The 23,000-nt window shown below is 43.8% G+C and overlaps 1 protein-coding gene across 2 annotated transcripts in view; it reads left to right on the top strand.

The window, feature by feature from the left end:
• The window catches only part of mylka (myosin, light chain kinase a), a 69,262-nt gene extending 46,552 nt beyond the window's left edge, over positions 1 to 22,710 (top strand). For both annotated transcript variants that reach the window (XM_088083829.1, XM_088083828.1), the window contains exons 20-36: positions 407 to 466; positions 9,520 to 9,567; positions 9,691 to 9,818; positions 10,961 to 11,117; positions 12,766 to 12,956; positions 13,653 to 13,764; positions 13,929 to 13,961; positions 14,655 to 14,745; positions 15,203 to 15,406; positions 16,716 to 16,933; positions 17,055 to 17,178; positions 17,650 to 17,802; positions 17,939 to 18,062; positions 18,301 to 18,391; positions 18,513 to 18,641; positions 18,761 to 18,873; positions 19,691 to 22,710. In XM_088083829.1, the coding sequence (XP_087939955.1) occupies positions 407 to 466; positions 9,520 to 9,567; positions 9,691 to 9,818; positions 10,961 to 11,117; positions 12,766 to 12,956; positions 13,653 to 13,764; positions 13,929 to 13,961; positions 14,655 to 14,745; positions 15,203 to 15,406; positions 16,716 to 16,933; positions 17,055 to 17,178; positions 17,650 to 17,802; positions 17,939 to 18,062; positions 18,301 to 18,391; positions 18,513 to 18,641; positions 18,761 to 18,873; positions 19,691 to 19,834 (2,120 nt within the window). In that variant the 3' untranslated portion in view covers positions 19,835 to 22,710. The remainder of the gene's footprint in view (positions 1 to 406; positions 467 to 9,519; positions 9,568 to 9,690; positions 9,819 to 10,960; positions 11,118 to 12,765; positions 12,957 to 13,652; positions 13,765 to 13,928; positions 13,962 to 14,654; positions 14,746 to 15,202; positions 15,407 to 16,715; positions 16,934 to 17,054; positions 17,179 to 17,649; positions 17,803 to 17,938; positions 18,063 to 18,300; positions 18,392 to 18,512; positions 18,642 to 18,760; positions 18,874 to 19,690) is intronic.
• Positions 22,711 to 23,000: the final 290 nt, after the last annotated feature.

The raw sequence follows: 23,000 nt of genomic DNA, 5'->3' as shown, positions 1-23,000 counted from the left end.
GAAACGCTTTCACATTCAAACGGCGTCTGTCACAGAGATTTCCTCTGACTCTGCAGTTTGATCCGTTTTTTGCAGTTTTGCTGCTGATGGTCACTTTTTTCTGTTTCTCTCTGTGAATCGATGCTGTCCTTTTATTTCCTTCAGCAGATTTCAGACACCTCTTTATTTGTTATGCTTTTATTTTCTTAAAAAAGTTTCCCTGTTTGTTCCATAAAAAATCTTCAGTTTGAAGAAATGTGTTTTATTTATTATTTTAAACAAAGTTAAAATAGTATAAAATAATTTATATGTTAAACTCTGTCTGTCCCTCTCTGTGTCCTCTCTGTGTTTCTGTGTCTCTGTGTCCTCTCTGTGTCTCCCTGTCCTCTGTGTCTCTCTGTCCTCTGTCCTCTGTGTCTCTGTGCAGATCCGACAGAAAACTCTCCGGCTGACAAGAAGTCCAAGAAGGCGACTCCGACCTCAGAGAGTGAGTTTCCAAAATATGCAGCAGCTTCTTTCCTTTTGTCCCAATAAGGAGCTGCAGGCTGCTGGGAGCACTGGTTCCCACACACACACACACACACACACACACAGAGTTGTATTTCAGTGTGTGTGTGTGTGTGTGTGTGTGTGTGTGTCTCATTGAAAGCTTCACTGTCAGTTTATTATTCAGAGCTCCACTTTAGGACCACATTTCCCATCAACCCCCTCTGCTTCCTGACCCCCCCCCCCCCACTAGCTACTATAAACATTTTTCCATTATCGTCTCGTGGCTCTGTCCTCTGTCCTCTGTCCTCTGTCCCCTGTCCTCAGAGGATTTGTTGAGAGTTTACATTGGAACACTTTGGTGTATTTTACAAACTCTGGGTTTGAATCAACCTCGCATGTTGTTGTCATGGCGATACAAGCATCATTTTGTCCTCATGTCCTTTGTGGATAGGGGACCTGTGGGGGACACGTCCTCCTCTCAGTGACAGTTTCAGGTTGATGTAGTGAGTGTCCCGCTGCAGTCTGCAGGAGACATCAGCTCAGTTTAATTTTGTGTTGTTTGTATTGTTTGTGTTGTTCTGTTGTTTGTATTGTTTGTGTGTTTGTGTTGTTCTGTTGTTTGTGTGTTTGTGTTTGTGTTGTTTTGTTGTTTGTGTTGTTTGTGTGTTTGTGTTTGTGTTGTTTTGTTGTTTGTGTTGTTTGTGTGTTTGTGTTGTTCTGTTGTTTGTATTGTTTGTGTTTGTGTTGTTTGTATTGATTGTGTTGTTTGTGTGTTTGTGTTGTTTTGTTGTTTGTGTGTTTGTGTTGTTTGTGTTTGTGTTGTTTGTGTGTTTGTGTTGTTTGTGTTGTTTGTATTGATTGTGTTGTTTGTGTGTTTGTGTTGTTTGTGTTTGTGTTGTTTGTGTGTTCGTGTTGTTTGTGTGTTTGTATTGTTTGTGTTGTTTGTATTGATTGTGTTGTTTGTGTGTTTGTGTTGTTTTGTTGTTTGTGTTGTTTGTGTGTTTGTATTGTTTGTGTTTGTATTGATTGTGTTGTTTGTGTGTTTGTGTTGTTTGTGTTGTTTGTGTGTTTGTGTTGTTTGTGTTGTTTGTATTGATTGTGTTGTTTGTGTGTTTGTGTTGTTTTGTTGTTTGTGTTGTTTGTGTGTTTGTGTTGTTTGTGTGTTCATGTTGTTTGTGTGTTTGTATTGATTGTGTTGTTTGTGTGTTTGTATTGATTGTGTTGTTTGTGTGTTTGTGTTGTTTGTGTGTTTGTATTGTTTGTGTTGTTTGTGTGTTTGTGTTGTTTGTGTGTTTGTGTTGTTTTGTTGTTTGTGTTGTTTGTGTGTTCGTGTTGTTTGTGTGTTTGTATTGTTTGTGTTGCTCGGGGATCTCCGGGGTCCTTCCTGCTGTGTTCTGATTGGTCGGTTTGTCGTATGACAGCTTTTAACTGTAATGAGGTTTTCGGTGAGTTTCAGTGTAACTCATGAAGTCTCTGCTGTTTCAGCTTCACTGAAAAATACGACAGTACAAAGACACACATCACATGCTGCCCACTGATGCTTTTATAGAAACGTGTGTGTGTGTGTGTGTGTGTGTGTGTGTGTGTGTGTGTGAGTGTGAGGCAGAGGGCTGCAGGACAGCGTGACAGAACCAAGATGTTGGTGCCTCATAAAAACGACACATTTTATACTCGATGGTCACCATAAAGTCATTTTTTACATCGCACGAGGAACACGCCGCGAAACATCGAATATATTCGATATACCGCCCAACCCTAGTTCATGCATGTGTCCTAAATGTAGTCCAGATTGTGTATTTGAGTGTAATCAGTGAATTTGCAGCTCAGCTCCTACAATAAGTCTAAAATACACTGTGGAAACTAAATAGTTACATTCAGACTGTTCAGGTCCAAAAATGCTCCATTGAAACCCATTCAAACTGACATTTTTGATCCCACAGCTACAGTCACGTACTGAGCACGGAGGAGACTGAGCATAAAACATTTTTCATTTAAAAACACGGTGGCGTCATGGCAAAAACCTGACATTTAAAATTTACAACATTTAAATTTAAATGTTTATGTTTACATTCATGATTAGGACTGATGTTGGTTGAAAGTGAACTCAGTGAAAGTGGAAGATCATATTGCTGTAAAATATTTTTCAAAGCCTGATTTTGAAAAGTGCATTTTGCACGGCAATGAGGAGCGATATGAGTGTGTGTGTAATATTAGAGTGGGCCCTAAAGGGTTAATCAGCTGTCTGTGCAGATGACTCTTTACGAAACAGAGACACACTCAGACCACAGTGCGTCTCTGGTTACCATGGAGATGGCTGAAAGCTCCATCCTGGGACATGCAGCAGCAGCTGTTCTGGTCTGGTCTGTTCTGGTCTTTTCTGGTCTGGTTTGGTCTGGTCTTTTCTAGTCTGGTCTGGTCTGGTCTGTTCTGGTCTGGCATGGTCTGGTCTGGTCTGGTCTGTTCTGGTCTTTACTGGTCTGGTTTGGTCTGGTCTTTTCTAGTCTGGTCTGGTCTGGTCTGGTCTGGTCTGTTCTGGTCTGGCATGGTCTGGTCTGGTCTGGTCTGGTCTGTTCTGGTCTTTACTGGTCTGGTTTGGTCTGGTCTTTTCTAGTCTGGTCTGGTCTGTTCTGTTCTGGTCTGGTCTTTTCTAGTCTGGTCTGGTCTGTTCTGGTCTGGTCTGGTCTGGTCTGGTCTGGTCTGGTCTGTTCTGTTCTGTTCTGGTCTGGTCTGGTCTGTTCTGTTCTGGTCTGGTCTGTTCTGGTCTGGTCTGTTCTGTTCTGGTCTGGTCTGTTCTGGTCTGGTCATGTTGTTCAGCTGGTGTTGAAACAGAAAATAAAATCGTATTTGTGATATGTAAAGAGTGTAATCCAAAGTATTTGTGTATGTGTATATATAGATATAAATATGCACAGTGTGTGTGTGTGTGTGTGTGTGTGTGTGTGTGTGTGTGTGTGTGTGTGTCTTTCTGTGCAGCAGTTTGTTTGTCTTCAGCTCTCAGTGGAAAATCTGCTCTTATCTTTATGATCCAACTCTTAATCCTTCCTGTGTTACTGTGTGTGTGTGTGTGTGTGTGTGTGTGTGTGTGTGTGTGTGTGTGTGTGTGTGTGTGCGTGTGTGTGCGTGTGCATACCTCAGTGTTGGGTTCTCTGTGTGCATGTCTGTCTGTGATCATGGACTCACTGTTAAAGTTTCTGTTGCCTGAAAAAATAAACCTTCAACTGTGCACATGTATATTGTAAATATAGTAGTATATGTAGTATATATAAGTATATCTAATGGAAACACGTCAGTTCAGAAGAAACTCACATTTATCAAAAAAAGTGTTTCCTCTGTTACGGGGAGGTATTTAAGGTGATTGTAAAAAGACATATTTGTCCAAACTGCAGCGGAAACACTTTTTAGTCTTTTATAGGTCACATGATGCTACGAGGTCACATGATACTGAGGTCACATGATGTTACGAGGTCACATGACGCTACGAGGTCACATGATACTGAGGTCACATGATGTTACGAGGTCACATGACGCTACGAGGTCACATGATACTGAGGTCACATGATGTTACGAGGTCACATGACGCTACGAGGTCACATGATACTGAGGTCACATGATGTTACGAGGTCACATGACGCTACGAGGTCACATGATACTGAGGTCACATGACGCTATGAGAAACACAGTCAGCTCCATGTTGACTTTCGTCAGGTTTTCCTAAATATCTCTTAAATCTGTGATGAAACCCGAGTGCTGAAGCAAAGCGTCAGGCTGTACATTTGGTGCAGAACCACTCTTTTATGAGTCTGTGCATTTCTCTCTCCCTGTCTCTCCCTGTCTCTGTCCCTCTCTCCCTGTCTCTCTTTGTCTTTGTCCCTCTCTCCCTGTCTCTCTTTGTCTTTGTCCCTCTCTCCCTGTCTCTCCATGTCTCTCCCTGTCTCTCTCTGTCTCTGTCCCTCTCTCCCTGTCTCTCTCTGTCTCTGTCCCTCTCTCCCTGTCTCTCTTTGTCTTTGTCCCTCTCTCCCTGTCTCTCTTTGTCTTTGTCCCTCTCTCCCTGTCTCTCCCTGTCTCTCCCTGTCTCTCTCTGTCTCTGTCCCTCTCTCCCTGTCTCTCTCTGTCTCTGTCCCTCTCTCCCTGTCTCTCTTTGTCTTTGTCCCTCTCTCCCTGTCTCTCTTTGTCTTTGTCCCTCTCTCCCTGTCTCTCCCTGTCTCTCTTTGTCTCTGTCCCTCTCTCCCTGTCTCTCCCTGTCTCTCTTTGTCTTTGTCCCTCTCTCCCTGTCTCTCCCTGTCTCTCCCTGTCCCTCTCTCTTTTCTATGTCATCTTGTCATCTCCTGTAATTATATTGTTATTTCTCACATCTGTCCCCGTGTGTCCGTCCTGAAGAGGGATCCCTCCTCAGTCACTCTTCCTGAGGTGTCCACCGTGTTTTCGCCTGTTTCAGGGGTTTTCGGGGGAATGAAGGATGTTGTGTGCTTGTCATAATGTTTTTTTAGGGTTTTTTAACAGAATTCTTTTGGTTTTTCTTGCTTTAATTATTGTACAGTCAGAGAGTGACAAGAAAGGAGGCCGCAGAAAATTTCCAAAAGCTTTGGTCATTTTGGGAGCAAAGTATTCCTTGATGTTTTGACTGCTGCGGTGTACTGAGGAGTATTTTCTTAGTCTGTGGTAGTTTTACTGCAGTAGTGTTTTGAGTGCAGTGTATTCAGGAGTATTTTCTCAGTCTGTAATAGTTTTACTGCTGGAGTGTTTTTAATGCAGTGTATTCAGGAGTATTTTCTCAGTCTATAGTAGTTTTACTGCAGAGGATCAGATTAGTGTAACAGCGAGTCGTCTGCAGAGTTTAACCAACAGATCTGAGCTGACAGCAGAGAGGAGGAGGAGGAGGAGGAGGAGGAGGAGGAGGGATGTTCTGGTATTAAAAGGTTCAGAGCTCCTCATGGCTCCTCTCCCACACTTCCTTTTAAGGCCTGGTTTCCCCGACTCCCCCTGACTCCCCCTGACTCCCCCTTACTCGGCCTCCTCTCTCAGACTTGTTTTACCTCAGTGATTCACAGCCTTCTTTTAGGAAGCTCCTCGTCCTCACGCTCTCCGTCCTCGCGCTCTCCGTCCTCGCGCTCTCCGTCCTCGCGCTCTCTGTCCTCACGCTCTCTGTCCTAACGCTCTCTGTCCTCACGCTCTCTGTCCTAACGCTCTCTGTCCTCACGCTCTCCGTCCTCGCGCTCTCCGTCCTCGCGCTCTCTGTCCTCACGCTCTCTGTCCTAACGCTCTCTGTCCTCACGCTCTCTGTCCTAACGCTCTCTGTCCTCACGCTCTCCGTCCTCACATCGAATCCACTTGAGGTATCGTGGCTTGTTCCATGTGCGATGTCTAAAACGACTGATAAAATCACAAACATTGAGTATAAATTGTCTCGTTTATTTTCGTCATTTGGCCGTGCCATGCACATGCTTCATATGATATTTCATCAGCTGATGCCTCTCTCGGATGCACGAGTTGATACATGTTGGTATGTTTTTAGGACTGGCCCCAAATATTCTGATATTCAGGTCTTTGTTAATTGGGTTGTTATTCTGCATTTAAATATGCTTTTTTCCCCTTTTTTTGTTGCCATTTCAGTGTCTGTGATCCTGCTGCTGTGCCTGTCTCTCACACACAGTAAATGATCATTTTGCCCAGAGGTTATTGACAGGTTTATTGACTGATTTGAGACATTTCAGTGTCTGTGATATCAGCACCGAACATTTCATACACATAACAAAATTTAACAGACTAATTTGGAAAACTGGACACTAGGGCTTGGCGATAAAATAATAACGATATCAATCGCGAAATAACTTTTCCTCAATTGAAATATGAGACGTAGTCGATAGAATGTCGATAGAACATATTCCAGCTATGTTCTGACAGACAACACGAGCTGCCAATGATCATAAGAACAGAGCCGCGGAGAACCAAACGCAGTGACGGACTTTGACTGTAGAACTGCTGAGTGTTTGACAGCCACAGCACTGAAACAGACACATCTGCAGAGGTGAAAGTGACTTCTTTAGACGTCAACAGACGACTTTGTGTTAGTTTCAGCTTTAATCAGACTTTAGATGAATTATTTAGAAACAGCAGGACGCATCGCTCCGTGTCTCATCCGGCCGCTCGCGCTGAGCTCTCATTATTATCACCAGGGGCAGATGTAATGTTTTGGGGGCCCGGGGCCACCAGCACATGAGCTTATTTTCAGCCTTTCTCTAACTGTGAATGTTGGCAGGCTGTCGGCAGCTATAGGAGAAGTAGGCCGACTCAGACGTTTTTAATTCCTGAGTAAAATGATTAACAGCACAGAAGTTTGACAGAAGCTGAAGTCAGAGTCCTGCAGTCAGGAGAGGTTGGCCTATTATCAGCACAATGTGCTTCAATTTACCTGAAGTTTGTTTCAGATGGAGCTTTTCATTTTGATATAATGCTGGAAGGTTTAATCAATAATAATAATCAGTTGAATACTCCTGCTGTGAACCATCTTCAAGGTGAAACCACAATAATCTTCATAGATCATCAGACTGATTATTGATGATTAATTAACAGCTCTCATATTTAAACAGACCTTTTAAATTACTGCACAATTCAGGATAAAATAAAAAGATCGTGAACGGAGAAATAATGTCTTAAATGTGAGCTGAATTAAAATTATGATAATGACATGATATTTTTATTTGTGTGTGTGTGTGTGTGTGTGTGTGTGTGTGTGTGTGTGTGTGCGTGCGTGTGTGTGTGTGAGAGAGAGCTGGAAAACAGTGACCTGTAGTGACCTCCGGATCAGCTGATGATGTTGAGGCTCATTCATTTTTTGAACATTTTCTGTTCAGCTGGTGGAAACAGAGACGGCTGATTGCGTTCAGTCAGTGAGTCGATCTGATCGATCTGATCGATCACACTGATCAGTTTCTGCAGGTGTGCGGCCCTCAGTGTTCGTCTGATGATGAGAAGCTTCTGCTTTGCTGGTTTTAAAGAAACAGAGTAAAACGGTGCAGCTGAGCTGGAACACCAGACTTCGTGTCACCAGTCGGGACTCAGTTCATTTATTGATCATTCAGCAGAGACGATAATAAACACGCAGTGAACCTCTGAAGGTCTCAACACGCCAACATGGCAGTCGGGCGTTAGTTGTTGTGAATGACGAGTGCGGACGACGGCGTCTGCTGGTGCGGAGAGTTAGTTCCTCTCTCACAGGAGCGCACGGACGTGGCGGTTGGCCGTCGGCTGTGGTCTTTGTGGTGTGATCATGTGACACTTTCTGGCCGAGACACGGCGCCCCTCCGGGAACGCCCCGCTGCGAGTGTTTGAGAGCGCTTTGTAGGCGTTGCCTTTTTTTTCCCCAGCGGTTGCTATGATACAGAATACGTGCACAGTAAAAATTAGGGCTGGGTGATAATGCTTTAAAATAATATCCCAATATTTTTAGGCTATATCATGACACACAATATTTATCCACATATTTATGAAGTCTCCTTTAAACTAATGAAACCCAAAATTATTAAATGAACTACAGTAACACATAAAGTAGCTACTGCCATGAAATAGTTACATAAACTACTGCATAATAAAGTTTAATAAAAAACTGTTATAGTAAAGTTAAATAAAGTAATGTTATAATTAAATAAATCAGAGCGGGACCCATGGTGCTTTTACTTTGAAGGCAACGACTGGTCTCAGGCAGGAAGTGTCAATAAAATGTGTTTATCAGCTGATAAACTCTTCCTGTTTAGTGTTGGGTTCATAAAGGAGACTGATCGGTTCTCTTCAGATCAATAATCACTTTATCCTCTGAGAGGAGGAAGTACTCGGATACTGCAGTCAGAGCACTCAGAGCGCACAGTAAAAGTACTCTGTGACAGTAAAAGTACTCTGTGCTGATTCTGAAATATTGACTGATGATTATTTCATCATTGATTGATGGGCTGAAGGCTTAAACACACGATGAGCTCTTGGCGTGTTGGAAGCGACACGCAGAGCAGCAGGCGTGTAAACGTGCGTGAAGCTTCAGACTGAAACATTCGAGACGGTTCAGTTTGTTCTGCAGCCGTCAGGATAAATAAAAGCCTGCAGGAGCTATTTCCTGCGTCCTGACCGTCTATTTTTAGATTGTCCATATTTGGTCATCAGAGACGCTGTCTCACATTCTTCTTCTTCTCTCTCTTTCTTTTTTGAGCCGTAAAGACGTGGACATACATCCTGACGCCGAGTTCTTCTTCTTCTGTTAAAGTAACAAAAGCTGAGACAATAAAACATCACAGAGAGAACAAAAACAGAAATCTCATCAAACTCCTCTTTAAACTTCTGACGCTCACACGAGACGACAGAGACATTTATAAGACAACATCATGCAGTACTGCCTCTGCCCATAATAATAATCATCATAATAATCATAATGATAATGATAATAATAATAATAATAATAACAATAATAATAATAATAATAATGATAATAATAACAACAATAATCACAATAATAATAATAACAATAATAATAATAATGATGATAATAATAACAATAATAACAATAATAATAATAACAATAATAATAACAGTTGCTGGCGCTCCTGACTCCTTTAATGTTAATCTATATCTTTACACCAAACTTGAGCATGAAGTCGGGGAGGACGCGGCCGCTCGTCACAGCGTCACAGCAGCCTAAATCTCAGGTTACGCTCATTAACCCTTTGAAAGCTGGATTAACATCACTGCTCTTTTGCTGCATTCAGGCTCCTTTCACGAGCTTTTTTTTAAATGGGAAAAAGGTAATGACCAACTAAGAAATGTCCCACAAATCTCAAAAACTCAGTAAACGGTGAAGAGAAAAGGAGGAAAAGGAGGGAGGGAGAAACAACGGAGGACACACCTCCTGCATACCACGACGATGATGATGTCATATACCTGAGAGTGACATCATCACCAACATCAGCCAACCGCACGATCCAACACCGCGGCCTACGATCCGGAGAGAAACTGCACGAACTCGACGAGCGTTCAGTCTGTGCGGTGACAGTTATCATGTTTGTGTTTCAGGTGAAGCTCGAATAAAGAAACCCACCGCCAAGACTCCGCCCAAACAAGGTGACGCTCACACACCTTTATTCACACTGTAGAGGTATCCATCTTTACCTGATTATTGATTATTGATAATTAATGTGTGTGTGTGTGTGCGTGTGTGTGTGTGTGTGTGTGTGTGTGTGGCAGCTGCTCCTCCTCAGATCCTTCAGTTTCCAGAGGACATGAAGATCCTCGCCGGAGAGAAGGTGGAGATCCTCTGCAAGTTCTCCGGAGCTCCGCCCATCAACTGCACCTGGCTCAAGTTCAGGAAACCAGTGAGACACACACACACACACACACACACAGAAAGAGACACACAAACACACACTCTGACTCACTGTAAAGCTGCTGTTATTGATTATTGTGTGTGTTGTGTGTGACACGTGTGTGTGTGTGTTGTGTGACACGTGTGTGTGTGTGTGTGTTGTGTGACACGTGTGTGTGTGTGTGTGTGTTGTGTGACACGTGTGTGTGTGTTGTGTGACACGTGTGTGTGTGTGTGTGTTGTGTGACATGTGTGTGTGTTGTGTGACACGTGTGTGTGTTGTGTGACACGTGTGTGTGTGTGTGTGTGTGTTGTGTGACGTGTGTGTGTGTGTGTGTGTGTGTGCGCTGTGTGTGACACGTGTGTGTGTGTGTGTGTGTGTGTGTGTGTGTGTTGTGTGACACGTGTGTGTGTGTGTGTGTTGTGTGACGTGTGTGTGTGTGTGTGTTGTGTGACACGTGTGTGTTGTGTGTGTGTGTGTGTGTTGTGTGACGTGTGTGTGTGTGTGTGTTGTGTGACACGTGTGTGTGTGTGTGTGTGTTGTGTGACACGTGTGTGTGTGTGTGTGTGTGTGTGTGTTGTGTGACACGTGTGTGTGTTGTGTGACGTGTGTGTGTGTGTGTGTGTGTTGTGTCACTTGTGTGTGTGTGTGTGTGTGTGTTGTGTGACGTGTGTGTGTGTGTGTGTGTGTTGTGTGACACGTGTGTGTGTGTGTGTTGTGTGACACGTGTGTGTGTGTGTGTGTGTGTGTGTGTGTGTTGTGTGACACGTGTGTGTGTGTGTGTTGTGTGACACGTGTGTGTGTGTTGTGTGACACGTGTGTGTGTGTGTGTTGTGTGACACGTGTGTGTGTGTGTTGTGTGACACGTGTGTGTGTTGTGTGACACGTGTGTGTGTGTGTGTGTGTGTGTTGTGTGACACGTGTGTGTGTGTGTGTGTGATACGTGTGTGTGTGTGTGTGTTGTGTGACACGTGTGTGTGTGTGTTGTGTGACACGTGTGTGTGTTGTGTGTGTGTGTGTGTGTGTGTGTGTGTGTGTGTGTGTGTGTGTTGTGTGACACGTGTGTGTGTTGTGTGACACGTGTGTGTGTGTGTGTTGTGTGACACGTGTGTGTGTGTGTGTGTGTGTGTGTGTGTGTGTGTGTGTTGTAGATCCTGGAGGGCTCGTCTGATATCTCCATAGAGAGCGGCGGCAGCAGCAGTAAGCTGACCATCAGCAGCGGGCAGCAGGAGCACTGCGGCTGCTACACCGTCGAGCTGAGGAACAGCTACGGTCTCCGACAGGCCGCCCTCAACCTCACCATCGTCGGTAAACAACAACGACGACGACAACGACGACAACACGCGCAAATATTATCTACGACAGAGTCTCAGGGCCACTTTAAGGAAAAAACCTGAAGCAGAAAAATTCAGTTCATTCTTGCAAAGTCATGAATGTATTCTAAGAGTTTTATCTTGTAAATTTACAAAATTTTTTGATGGGATATTCGCGGTCTCCGTGGCGATGTGTATGCATATGTGTTTTTTCCCCTGACTGGCCGTCGCAGAGACTCTGTGGAGCTCTGAGAGGAAAGTCTGATCAGAGACACCGAGGAGTCAGATGATACGAACACATCCAATAACAGACGAGGTTCACACTCTCTGCTGCGGTTTGATGCCTTTTATGGCAGTCTGCTCTGTGTGTGTGTGTGTGTGGTTATAAACAGTGAACACACAGATGTTCGCTGTCTCTTCAGTGTTAATGGTGTGTGTGTGTGTGACCCCATGTGACCTCTGATCACATGATCTCCTCCATCTGTCTTTGAATCAGTCAAACTTTATTCAGTCAGCTAAGACGATCCCGTGTCTTTCAGCTGCACCAACCTCCGTTCAACAAACAGCTGATTTAGACACCTTAATACGTATAAAAACAGCTGATTTTGGACACATTAATACGTATAAAAACAGCTGATTTTGGACACATTAATACGTATAAAAACAGCTGATTTAGACACCTTAATACCTATAAAAACAGCTGATTTAGACACCTTAATACGTATAAAAACAGCTGATTTAGACACCTTAATACGTATAAAAACAGCTGATTTTGGACACATTAATACGTATAAAAACAGCTGATTTTGGACACATTAATACATATAAAAACAGCTGATTTTGGACACATTAATACATATAAAAACAGCTGATTTTAGACACATTAATACGTATAAAAACAGCTGATTTTAGACACATTAATACGTATAAAAACAGCTGATTTTAGACACATTAATACGTATAAAAACAGCTGATTTTGGACACATTAATACGTATAAAAACAGCTGATTTTGGACACATTAATACGTATAAAAACAGCTGATTTAGGCACCTTAATACGTATAAAAACAGCTGATTTAGACACCTTAATACGTATAAAAACAGCTGATTTAGACACCTTAATACGTATAAAAACAGCTGATTTTGGACACATTAATACGTATAAAAACAGCTGATTTTGGACACATTAATACATATAAAAACAGCTGATTTTAGACACATTAATACGTATAAAAACAGCTGATTTTGGACACATTAACACGTATAAAAACAGCTGATTTAGACACATTAATACGTATAAAAACTGCTGATTTAGACACCTTAATACCTATAAAAACAGCTGATTTAGACACCTTAATACGTATAAAAACAGCTGATTTAGATACATTAATAAGTATAAAAACAGCTGATTTTGGACACATTAATACGTATAAAAACAGCTGATTTTGGACACATTAATACGTATAAAAACAGCTGATTTAGGCCATTTTCACTGTCTTCATTAAAACATTTTGTAGTCTTTATGTTTCAGTTTGTACAGTAACCGTCTCCCTTGGAGGATTATCCCTTTCATGCCTAAATGACCTCTGCTGTGTGGTCCTTGATTCACCTGAATGACCTCCCCCACTCCTCCTCCTCCTCAGATAAACCCGACCCCCCAGCAAAGGTCCCTGCAGCCTCAGACATTCGGCGGTCCAGTCTGACCTTGTCATGGTACGGACCGACCTACGACGGAGGCAGCGCCGTGCAGTCCTACAATCTGGAGATCTGGGATTCTGTGGACAACACGTGGAAACACCTGGTGTCCTGCAACAGCACCTCCTACAACATACAGGTGAGTTAGTATCAAACAGCACCTCCTACAACATACAGGTGAGTTAGTATCAAACAGCACCTCCTACAACATACAGGTGAGTTAGTATCAAACAGCACCTCCTACAACATACAGGTGAGTTAGTATCAAACAGCACCTCCTACAACATACAGGTGAGTTAGTATCAAACAGCACCTCCTACAACATACAGGTGAGTTAGTATCAAACAGCACCTCAGGTTCTTGACCTCAGAGATGTTGATTTTGAGGTATCAAATATCTCTAAATGAAGAGATTTCTAATATTTATTCTTTCTTTAATTGTTAATGTGTGAAGAATGAAAGTGAACTTTCGTCACGCTCAGACTCTTCTCCTCTAGAATCTGATGTATTGTGACTCGTAATATCACCGGCTTTCGGCCCGGCGAAACGTGGAGTCATTTTGGCGTCCAGGTGTGGACGGAGACATTTTTAAAGCAAAGGTTGCATGGACAGACTTTTTTTCCAAATGGAGGGAAAAATATCATAACACAAATTGATTGATTGAATTCAGATTGTTTGAAAATTGAATCTAAATTTCTGTTTTTACAGTTTCTGGCTGATAAATGGTGATAAATTTGGTGATGAACAAATATCTGTCAGTGTGTAGACGGGGCCCAAGAGAGGGACGGAAAAGGTGTCCACGGTGTCTCTGAACTACAGTTTGTGTTTGTCTCTAGAACCTTCTTCCAGAGCGTCAGTATAAGTTTCGTATCCGGGCAGAGAACATCTACGGAGTCGGAGAGCCGAGCGCCGAGTCTGAACCCGTAACTGTCGGACTGGTGGACGATGGTGAGTAAAACTAACTGACTGAACCTCCTTTCAGATCCAGATCCTGGTCCAGAGATCCAGAACTAATCAGCACTAAGAGTCTGTAACTGAAGCCAGTAAACTGAGTGTGAATGTGACCAAAGACACTAACTGAACTAACGGCTGCCGTCTGCTCCGTCTGACAGAGGAGGAGGCCGAGGCAGAGGAGGAGGACGAAGGTACGACTTCCTCTTTACAGCATAACACAACGGCACGGACATTTATACGCAGACGCCGCCCTCGCCGCCGGGCTTACTCTGTGCATTAGACAGTGGAGGCAGAGGTCAGAGGTCAACGATTTAACACCATCAAAACTCTCTGAATTATAAACCGATTTTCAAGCTGTTTGATTTGTTACAAATGGCAGACACGTATTTATAATACAAATTCAAGTTTTCATACCAAAATATTTCATCTTATGTAGATATTAAATATTGGAGAATATTAGTATTCTCTGAGTATGTGTATATACATGTGTGTATATATATGTATATACATATATTCTCAAAATTTTGAACACACTGATGAGCTCATTTACGTTTTGGGTTGCCCCCCCGTGTGTGGTGTATCCTGCGCAGAGCTGCAGGTAATACTCACGTTATGACTGAGGGATGATCGTCACTGTCGGTGATCGAGATCCGCGAGATTTAATTCATTCAAATTCATAAAAACACACAAAAACAAAAACCGATCAGTCCTGATGCCTGTACAGTCAGGCAGCGTCTGTCCGCCGCTCAGAAGCCCCGGCACAAGATGGCGACCGTGATTACGCATCTGAAAACCCCGGCTACGGCGTCTACGTATAAATGTCGACGACAGAACAGGACGTGACATCACCTCTGACCTCTGACCTCTGACCTGTGTGCTCTCAGACTCAGAGAAGGAGCCCGACTACAGAGACGTGACCATCAGGACAGACGTGAAGGTGAAGGAGCTGTACGACGTCGAGGAGCGGCTGGGAACGTAAGGCTCCGCCCACTCACAATATACACCCATAATGCACCTCTGTCCCCCACTGAGCGTCTCCACAGAGTCTCTCTGAAGTCTCGTCTTCACAGAACCAATCAGACGGCGGCATCATGTGTCTCCAGAATGTGATTTTAGACGCCATGCCGGCATCACGGAAACTAAAGAGGTTAAACACAACAGCAAGGGCCTCTAGTGTGACATGTGACATACGTGTCACATGTCACGTATGTTTGTAAACAATAACAATGACACCGCCCTCTCTCTGTGGCTGAGCGGGAAGCAGCTGGTGCGACTTTGAGCTCTGCCGTTTCATTTGCGCTCTCCAAATTCATCACACGCACTCAAAGCGCTGCAGCCCGAGCCCCCAGACTGCAGCTCTGTTTGTGCCGGTGCTGAAGCTCGCAGCGGTCCTCACCTGTGCACTAACACCTGTGTTGTGTTTGTGTGACAGGGGAAAGTTCGGCCAGGTGTTCAAACTGGTGGAGAAGGCGACGAAGAAGGTTTGGGCGGGAAAGTTCATCAAGGCGTACTCGGCGAAGGAGAAGGAGAACGTCCGGCAGGAGATCGGCATCATGAACAGCCTCCATCACCCCAAACTGGTGCAGTGCATCGACGCCTTCGAGGGCAAGTCCGACATCGTCATGGTGCTCGAGATGTACGTCACCGTTACTCTCAACAACACAGCGGTTATTTTGAAAAATGATTTTAAGTCCATTTACTACAGTACTGCGAGTACTAGTTTAAGGTACTAACAGCTCCTCTAAAGCTCCCCGATCAACATGTTTTTTCTGTTTTATTTAATCCTCAGTACAACTCAACTCGCAGTTTTTATACTCAAGTTTTTGCACACATTAAATGAGAACAGGTTTATTAATGGGCCTTAGAGGAGTCATTTTTTTCAGTTTAAGACCACCAATCAATATAAAACCTGATCAAAGAAGTCCATAACAAACATAATCAATAACTTATTATTACCTGCAGAGTAGGGATGTGTTTTTATTTTAATAATGTGGAGCTGCAGCTGATCTGTGAGCAGTTTGATGTGTTTTTATTTTAATAATGTGGAGCTGCAGCTGATCTGTGAGCAGTTTGATGTGTTTTTATTTTAATAATGTGGAGCTGCAGCTGATCTGTGAGCAGTTTGATGTGGAAACACAGATGAGATGTTTTTCTTTCTGAGATCTTCGGAAAATAATTTTGTGGCCAACTATGAGAGGAATGAGAGCAGCTATTTCCTGTCTGCTAATTATAGATCTGTAATGGAGGGACTGCTCCGAAAACACACGGTCAGAACGAATCTTTATCAGCTGATCCTGTCAAATATTTAACTGAGTTTTCAGCAGAGCTGCAGTCTCATCTCGTTAAGCAGATAAACAGGGAGGAACACATTTGATAAACAACTGAAGGAAAAACACTGAGTATCTGCCGACCAGATAAAAATCTGTTTACATTCACACTCTTATTTTGTAGGATTGCCCATTTTAATCTGAAGCTTCGATACTTCAGATACTAAAAAAAGGAACAGACCTTTTTCACAGCACATCTGTGTTTTATTTTCATTTCTGAGAGTTTTGTTTATGGTTATAAACAGCAGATTGCATTTTAATTTGGAAAATGTTTGTTTTAGCCACCAGAGGAACGCTAAAGATTTGATTTATTCAGTACGTTCAGTTTATCGTGCCTCCATGCTTATGATAGCTTTTAGATTTTGTTGATCAAAAGTCAAAGGTCGCTGTGAGCTTGCGTCTGTCTCATTCTTCTGAACGTGATATCTCAAAAACAGCTTGAGGGAATCTGTCTTTAATTTGGCACAAACGTCAGCTTGGACTTGAACACAGAGTCGATCAGAGTTTGGTGGTCAGAGGTCACCGTAGCTCAAGAATTCGTACTTACATGAACACAAAATAACTTTATTTCTTCAATACCCCCAGTTGTCGTGGTAACTAGGTGTCGTTGCTGTGCAGGATCTCAGGTGGCGAGCTGTTTGAGCGGATCATCGATGAGGACTTCGAGCTGACGGAGCGCGAGGTGATCAAATACATGCTGCAGATCATCGACGGTGTCAACTTCATCCACAAACAGGGCATCGTCCACCTCGACCTCAAACCCGAGAACATCATGTGTGTCAACAAGACCGGCAGCAAGATCAAACTCATCGACTTCGGCCTCGCACGCCGACTAGGTGTGCTAAAATGATAGCATTAGCATGTAGCTGAGCCTGAGATGTCCTGAAGTAGCCAGCCCAGTAATCATTGATTATTACTGATTATTACTGACTCTTCTTTCTTTTTGTCCTTGAACAGAAAACGCAGGAACTCTGAAGGTTTTGTTTGGGACTCCAGAGTTCGTGGCTCCAGAGGTGATCAACTACGAAGCCATCAGTTATCCCACCGACATGTGGAGTATAGGAGTCATCTGTTACATCCTGTGAGTCCGACCAACGCCGCGCAGCTGCTCAGTCAACTCATCTGCAGCCCGCCTTAAACTCGCCTTCATCTCATCTTTAGCCCGCCTTAAGCTTGTTTTTAGCTCGTCTTCATCTCATCTTTAGCTCGTCTTTAGCGCGTCTTTAGCGCGTCTTTAGCGCGTCTTTAGCTCTTTAGCCCTTTGTTTTAACATTATGTAGCTTAGCCTAACCCCTAATCTCAGGATAGCATCACTTCATTTTAGTTAGGATTCTTATATCTTAGCTAAGCGAATCAGAAAGAATTGGTTTTATTTTTGTTTAATCCTTTACTTTAGTAATTTAGTTTATCTTTATTTAACTTAGCATAACAAGCTGCACTTGTCATCAGTAGCTAATTTAGCTTTAGCTGGAGCTAGTACTTATATTTATCCATAGATTTGTTCAGTCTGGTTAGTCTGGTTTAGTGTTTTTTGTGTTTGTCCTCCTCTCAGGCTGAGCGGTCTGTCTCCCTTCATGGGGGACAATGATAATGAGACGCTGTCCAACGTCACCTCAGCCTCCTGGGACTTTGAGGACGAGGCCTTTGACGAAATCTCCGACACCGCCAAAGACTTCATCACCAACCTGCTGAAGAAAGACATGAAGTACGAACACAAACCTGTCTGCTGCTCTGATTGGATAATAACATGTTTACACGTAAAGCCTGAGTGTGTGTGTGTGTGTGTGTGTGTGTGTGTGTGTGTGTGTGTGTGTGTGTGTGTGTGTGTGTGTGTGTGTCAGGGCTCGGCTCACCTGTGCTCAGTGTTTTGAACACACCTGGCTGAAGCAGGACACCAACACCATGAAGGCCAAGAAGCTCTCCAAGGAGAGGATGAAGAAATACATCCTGAGGAGGAAATGGCAGGTAAACACGAGGACAGAGACATGACTCAGCATACTTACAGCATGACACAGCATATTTAGAATATGATGCAGCACATTCACATCATGAGTGTTTTCGCAACAAGTCAGAATATTGACAACACGACGCAGCATATTGACAAAGGAAAGGAAAAGTTTAAAAGATCTTAAAATGTTATGAGAGTAAAAATAGATGGTACAGCTGATGGTACAGGAAGGGACCGTTTCTTCTTCTGTGGCAGAAAACAGGTCACGCTGTTCGAGCCATCGGCAGACTGTCGTCCATGGCCATGATGGCCGGAGTCAGCGCCAAGAAGGGCTCACCAACGGAAGGTACAGACTGACGGAAAACATTATTCAGTGATTGTGTTTTTATTACAACATGACATTTTATTACATTGTGTGTGTGTGTGTGTGTGTGTGTGTGTGTGTGTGTGTGTGTGTGTGTGTTCAGAGGATAACCAGTTCCTGGAGTGTTTGGAGTACGAGCAGAAGACAGAGTGTAAGCCAACTTTCAGCTCTGTCATCAAAGACGTGGAGGTGGTTGAAGGCAGCGCCGCTCGCTTCGACTGCAAGATCGAAGGTACCACACCATGTATACAACAGATACACACAAATACACAGCAAATAGAAATAAATACACACTGCAAATAGACGTAATCACAATGTTTGTCTAATAAAGACTACTGCGTGTTCCTGTAGGTTACCCTGACCCAGAGGTGGTGTGGTACAAAGACGACCAGCCGATCAAAGAGACCAGACACTTCCAGATCGACTATGATGAAGAGGGAAACTGCAGTCTGGTTATTTCAGAGGTCAGAGGTCATTTATTGTTCAGTGTGTTCTGTGTTACCGTGACCTCCTGCCCTTAACTATCTCCTCAGACTCAGAGAATCCGTCCTTAGGGTTAAAGTCAAACTGTAGCTGAAGGCGTCATCAGGGGTAATTCAGCAGCTTCAGAGTGTCATCTCAATGAAATATCATGTTGATAAAGTGGCTCAAAGGCAGTAAATTCAAATCAAAGTGGTCCTAAACTGGAGCCCTGTGGTACCCCACACATACATGATGCCTGAGAGGAGGTAACGCTTTCAGCAGACACAGATTTCCTGTTGGAAAAGGATGAAGGGAACCATTTGGAGGGCGGTCCCTGTTCCAGTGTTCTCCACCTGTCAGTCATGATGCTGCCATCCAACGTGTCACTCACCTGCATCAGCTTTTATCAGGACATCGCTGGATTACACAAAAAAACGCACCATACTTATGAGCAGCTTTAAAGAGAAATTTAACACTAAATTCTCCTTTTTTAAGTTAGTAAATTGTGCATACTGTCTCTTTATTACACTGAAGCAGTGATACTCAATTTATCCAAATCTGGCCTCCGATAGGGTGCCAGGTGGCCCCCCAGCCATTTTTTAATTCTCAATTAAAATAAGGTGATTGACACTGTGAATTGTTTATGTACTTTCAGTATCCATTAGGTGCCAAAGTGCATAAAACAGTATCAAAATAGAGCCCCCACACCCCCGGCAGAGGTCCTAGCTAAGACCCCAATGTCCTGAATCCTAGAGACATGTATGGGGCCGCTGAGACTGTCCCCTGGCAGTTCTGATATTTGCTGATTTAAATCTATAGGTTTCAGGTGATGATGACGCCAAGTACACGGTGAAGGCGGTCAACAGTCTGGGGGAGGCGACCTGCACCGCCGAGCTGCTGGTGGAGGTGATGGGCGGAGAGGAGGAGGAGGAGGAGGAGGAGGAGGAGGAAGAGGAGGAATAAAGCAGTGTCGGTGTGGACTCCCACAGGAGGAGAAGGGGGAGGAGAAGGAGGTGCTCCTGCAACCTGTCAGACCTGAGCAGGAAGTACTAACCCAGAATTAACAGCCTGTGATTGGAGGAGCAGGTGGGCGGGGTCCGTGATGATGTCACACCTAACAGCACAAACATCAGCTGTGTTTGAAGACATTTCCGTCACAGAAATGCTGCACTATAGAGTGTGTTTGAACTCTCAGCGGTTAGTTTCATCCATTATATAGTGCACTATGAAATACCCACAATGCACAGCAAATCTGAGTGCACTTACAATGTACCCTACAGTTTACTCTCGTGTACCACAATGCAATGCGGTCGTGTATTTCCAGCGTAGCGTTGGAAATCTGGTTGTTATTCCGGATATAGTTCACTATTAAATACACACAGAGAAGCGTGAGTGAACGGTTTCAAACACACCTGTAATCTTCTATAGTGATGGTCAAACTAAACTCCACCCACCTGACACCTGAGAACAGAAGCCCCGCCCCTCTCAGGTGAGCCTCTGCTCATTGGTCGGTTTCCTGTCTCAGTTTGCTTGCCGTAAAAGACGAGTAATTGAAACAGGACACGTTGGTTTCTGTCTCGGATCAGACTGACATCTCGTCATCATTTTAACCTCATGTGGAGTTCGGAGGCGCATTGCATCTTCTGACCTAAAAAAACAAAGACACCTTATCGTAATTATGAGAAAAGATTTCGTCATTTTGAGTTCAGGATCTCACAATCATCGATAAACACAGGATGAGACACAGTTAATCTGTGTTTACTTCCATCCCGCGCTGAGACATCCAGAAATATGAATCTTTCTTAAAAATGAGGATGGCGTAAATATTCGCATGCAAACGTCTCAACGCGCGTGTAACCGCTGCAGGACGACTCAGGGATCGTCAATAAATGATGGTTTACTTGACACATTAATGCAGTTTTTCTCATTGACACACTGCCGAATGATTTTATACAGCAGACAAATGAGACACGTTTCATTGATTTGTCGAGTTGTTGGTTTTTTTGTTATTTTATTCAGTCGATGCCATGCGCCCCGTAGTAAAGCCATGCTGTGATCAGCTGATTTCAAGTCTAAAAAACGTTTCAATAATTGGTGACGGAGAGTTAAACAGCCAGCTCGTAAACACTGATGCAAATTATTATTATTTTTTTGAATCTGCTAAAGAAATCTGTTAACATTTAAAAACCGCAGCTCCCAGGATGTGTTGGACAGCAGCAGGATTATGGGAGCTGTAGTTGTTGAATGAAACAAAATAATAATAGTTTTATCCAAAAATGTAAATATTTTATCCGACTGTGGATTAAAACACGTGCTGTTTGAGCAGAGGCTCCTGGGAGCTGGAGTTGTTGTTTTTGGGGCGCAGGGCTTCAGCAGTCTGTTTAACCGTGAAGACAGACCTGCTCCCTGTGGGAGTCCAGGTGAGGAGGAGGAGGAGGAGGAAGGTACGAAGGAGGAGTGATGAGGAGCTTCATGTGCTGCGTTCCATTGTAAGTCGGATGTCTATAATTTTGTGTCGGTTTTTCTGACTTCTGATCTAAATGCGTTCAGGTGCATCAGCTCGCGAAAACATGGACGCCGGAGCGACCACAGCAGCAGAAGCCCCGCCTCCCACAGAAAAGTTTTATTTTGGATTTGTAGATCTTATGCAGATTCACTGATGTAGGAGGCTGACAGGAGGAGGAGGAGGAGGAGGAGGAGGAGGAGGCTGACACAAGCATTCATTCAAACACATGTCAGCTGAGTGGAAACGCCAAACTTTTTTAGCATGTTCTACGGAAGCCCTAAAAGGACACCCTTCTACACATTTTATTTTCTGTTTTCTCATGATGACGAAATATTTCTGGTTGTTTTTTTCGAGCTCACGACTTATTTTTCTCGTTTTGTGGAGATAACGACATCATTTTCTGGTGAAGAAAACAACATCAGGCTGGTGATCATAAATAATATCCTCAGAGCTGCAAAAGCACAAAACACGTAAAAATGGACTCAACTTACCTCATTAGTGTCGGAGACGGGGGCATCCTCCTCTTGGTGAGTGATCAGCTGATGTTTCTGTATGTTTGTTTATAGAAAGATGTCCTTTTAGGGCTTCCGTACGTTTCACAACACAAACACAACATATGAGTTAAAATGGACGAATAAGTAACTGCTCTCCATTCACCGAGTGCCGCCATGTTCCTGTGACGCCCGTTCCACCGACTCGGCCTACATGGATCGTGCCCAAATTTCCGACTTGGAATTCCGACTTGAACGGCCGTTCCATCATACTTTTCCAGGGGTCGTTTTTTTCCGAGTGCAATGGAACGCAGCAACATTCACAGTTACAGTGAAGCCAGAGCCTTAAAGTGACGCAGCGCTGTGGATCTTCAGCTTCAGATGATGATGATGATGGTGATGATGATGGTGATGATGATGGTGATAAATTATATAACAATAACCCAGTGTAGTGTATAATGGAGCTACTCTGTCTGCGGCTGAGAAAAGCTGGATGTGTCTGTTTGTTTCTTCTGTTTGAGCACTTTTTTCTCCTCGTCTTCGTATTTCTGACTTCGTCATCAGATGACATCACCGCCATCTTTTCGCCACTCGCCTTAAAGCAACCGAGACCAAGACCAAGACCACAAAACATTACACAAAAAAGTCATTTAGACTTTTTGGCTGCCTTAAAAAGATGTTTGTGAGCATGTGAGGACGATCTCCCTAATTTTGTTAAAACACCCCCAAAATTCCCTCAGTATTGAAAAAGCTCACAGAGTTTTAAAGCTATGGACACTCCACGCCTGAGCTCTGACACGCCTGAGCTCTGACACGCCTGAGCTCTGACACGCCTGAGCTCTGACACACCTGAGCTCTGACTCACCTGAGCTCTGACTCACCTGAGCTCTGACAGACCTGAGCTCTGACACACCTGAGCTCTGACACACCTGAGCTCTGACTCACCTGAGCTCTGACTCACCTGAGCTCTGACACACCTGAGCTCTGACTCACCTGAGCTCTGACTCACCTGAGCTCTGACACACCTGAGCTCTGACTCACCTGAGCTCTGACACACCTGAGCTCTGACTCACCTGAGCTCTGACACACCTGAGCTCTGACTCACCTGAGCTCTGACTCGCCTGAGCTCTGA

Source organism: Plectropomus leopardus, chromosome 10 (assembly GCF_026936395.1).
Source record: "Plectropomus leopardus strain MGB_pleo_1.0 chromosome 10, ASM2693639v1, whole genome shotgun sequence".
Taxonomy (NCBI): domain Eukaryota; kingdom Metazoa; phylum Chordata; class Actinopteri; order Perciformes; family Serranidae; genus Plectropomus; species Plectropomus leopardus.
Note: the sequence above shows the minus strand (reverse complement) of the source record. Positions and strands in the feature narration are given on the sequence as shown.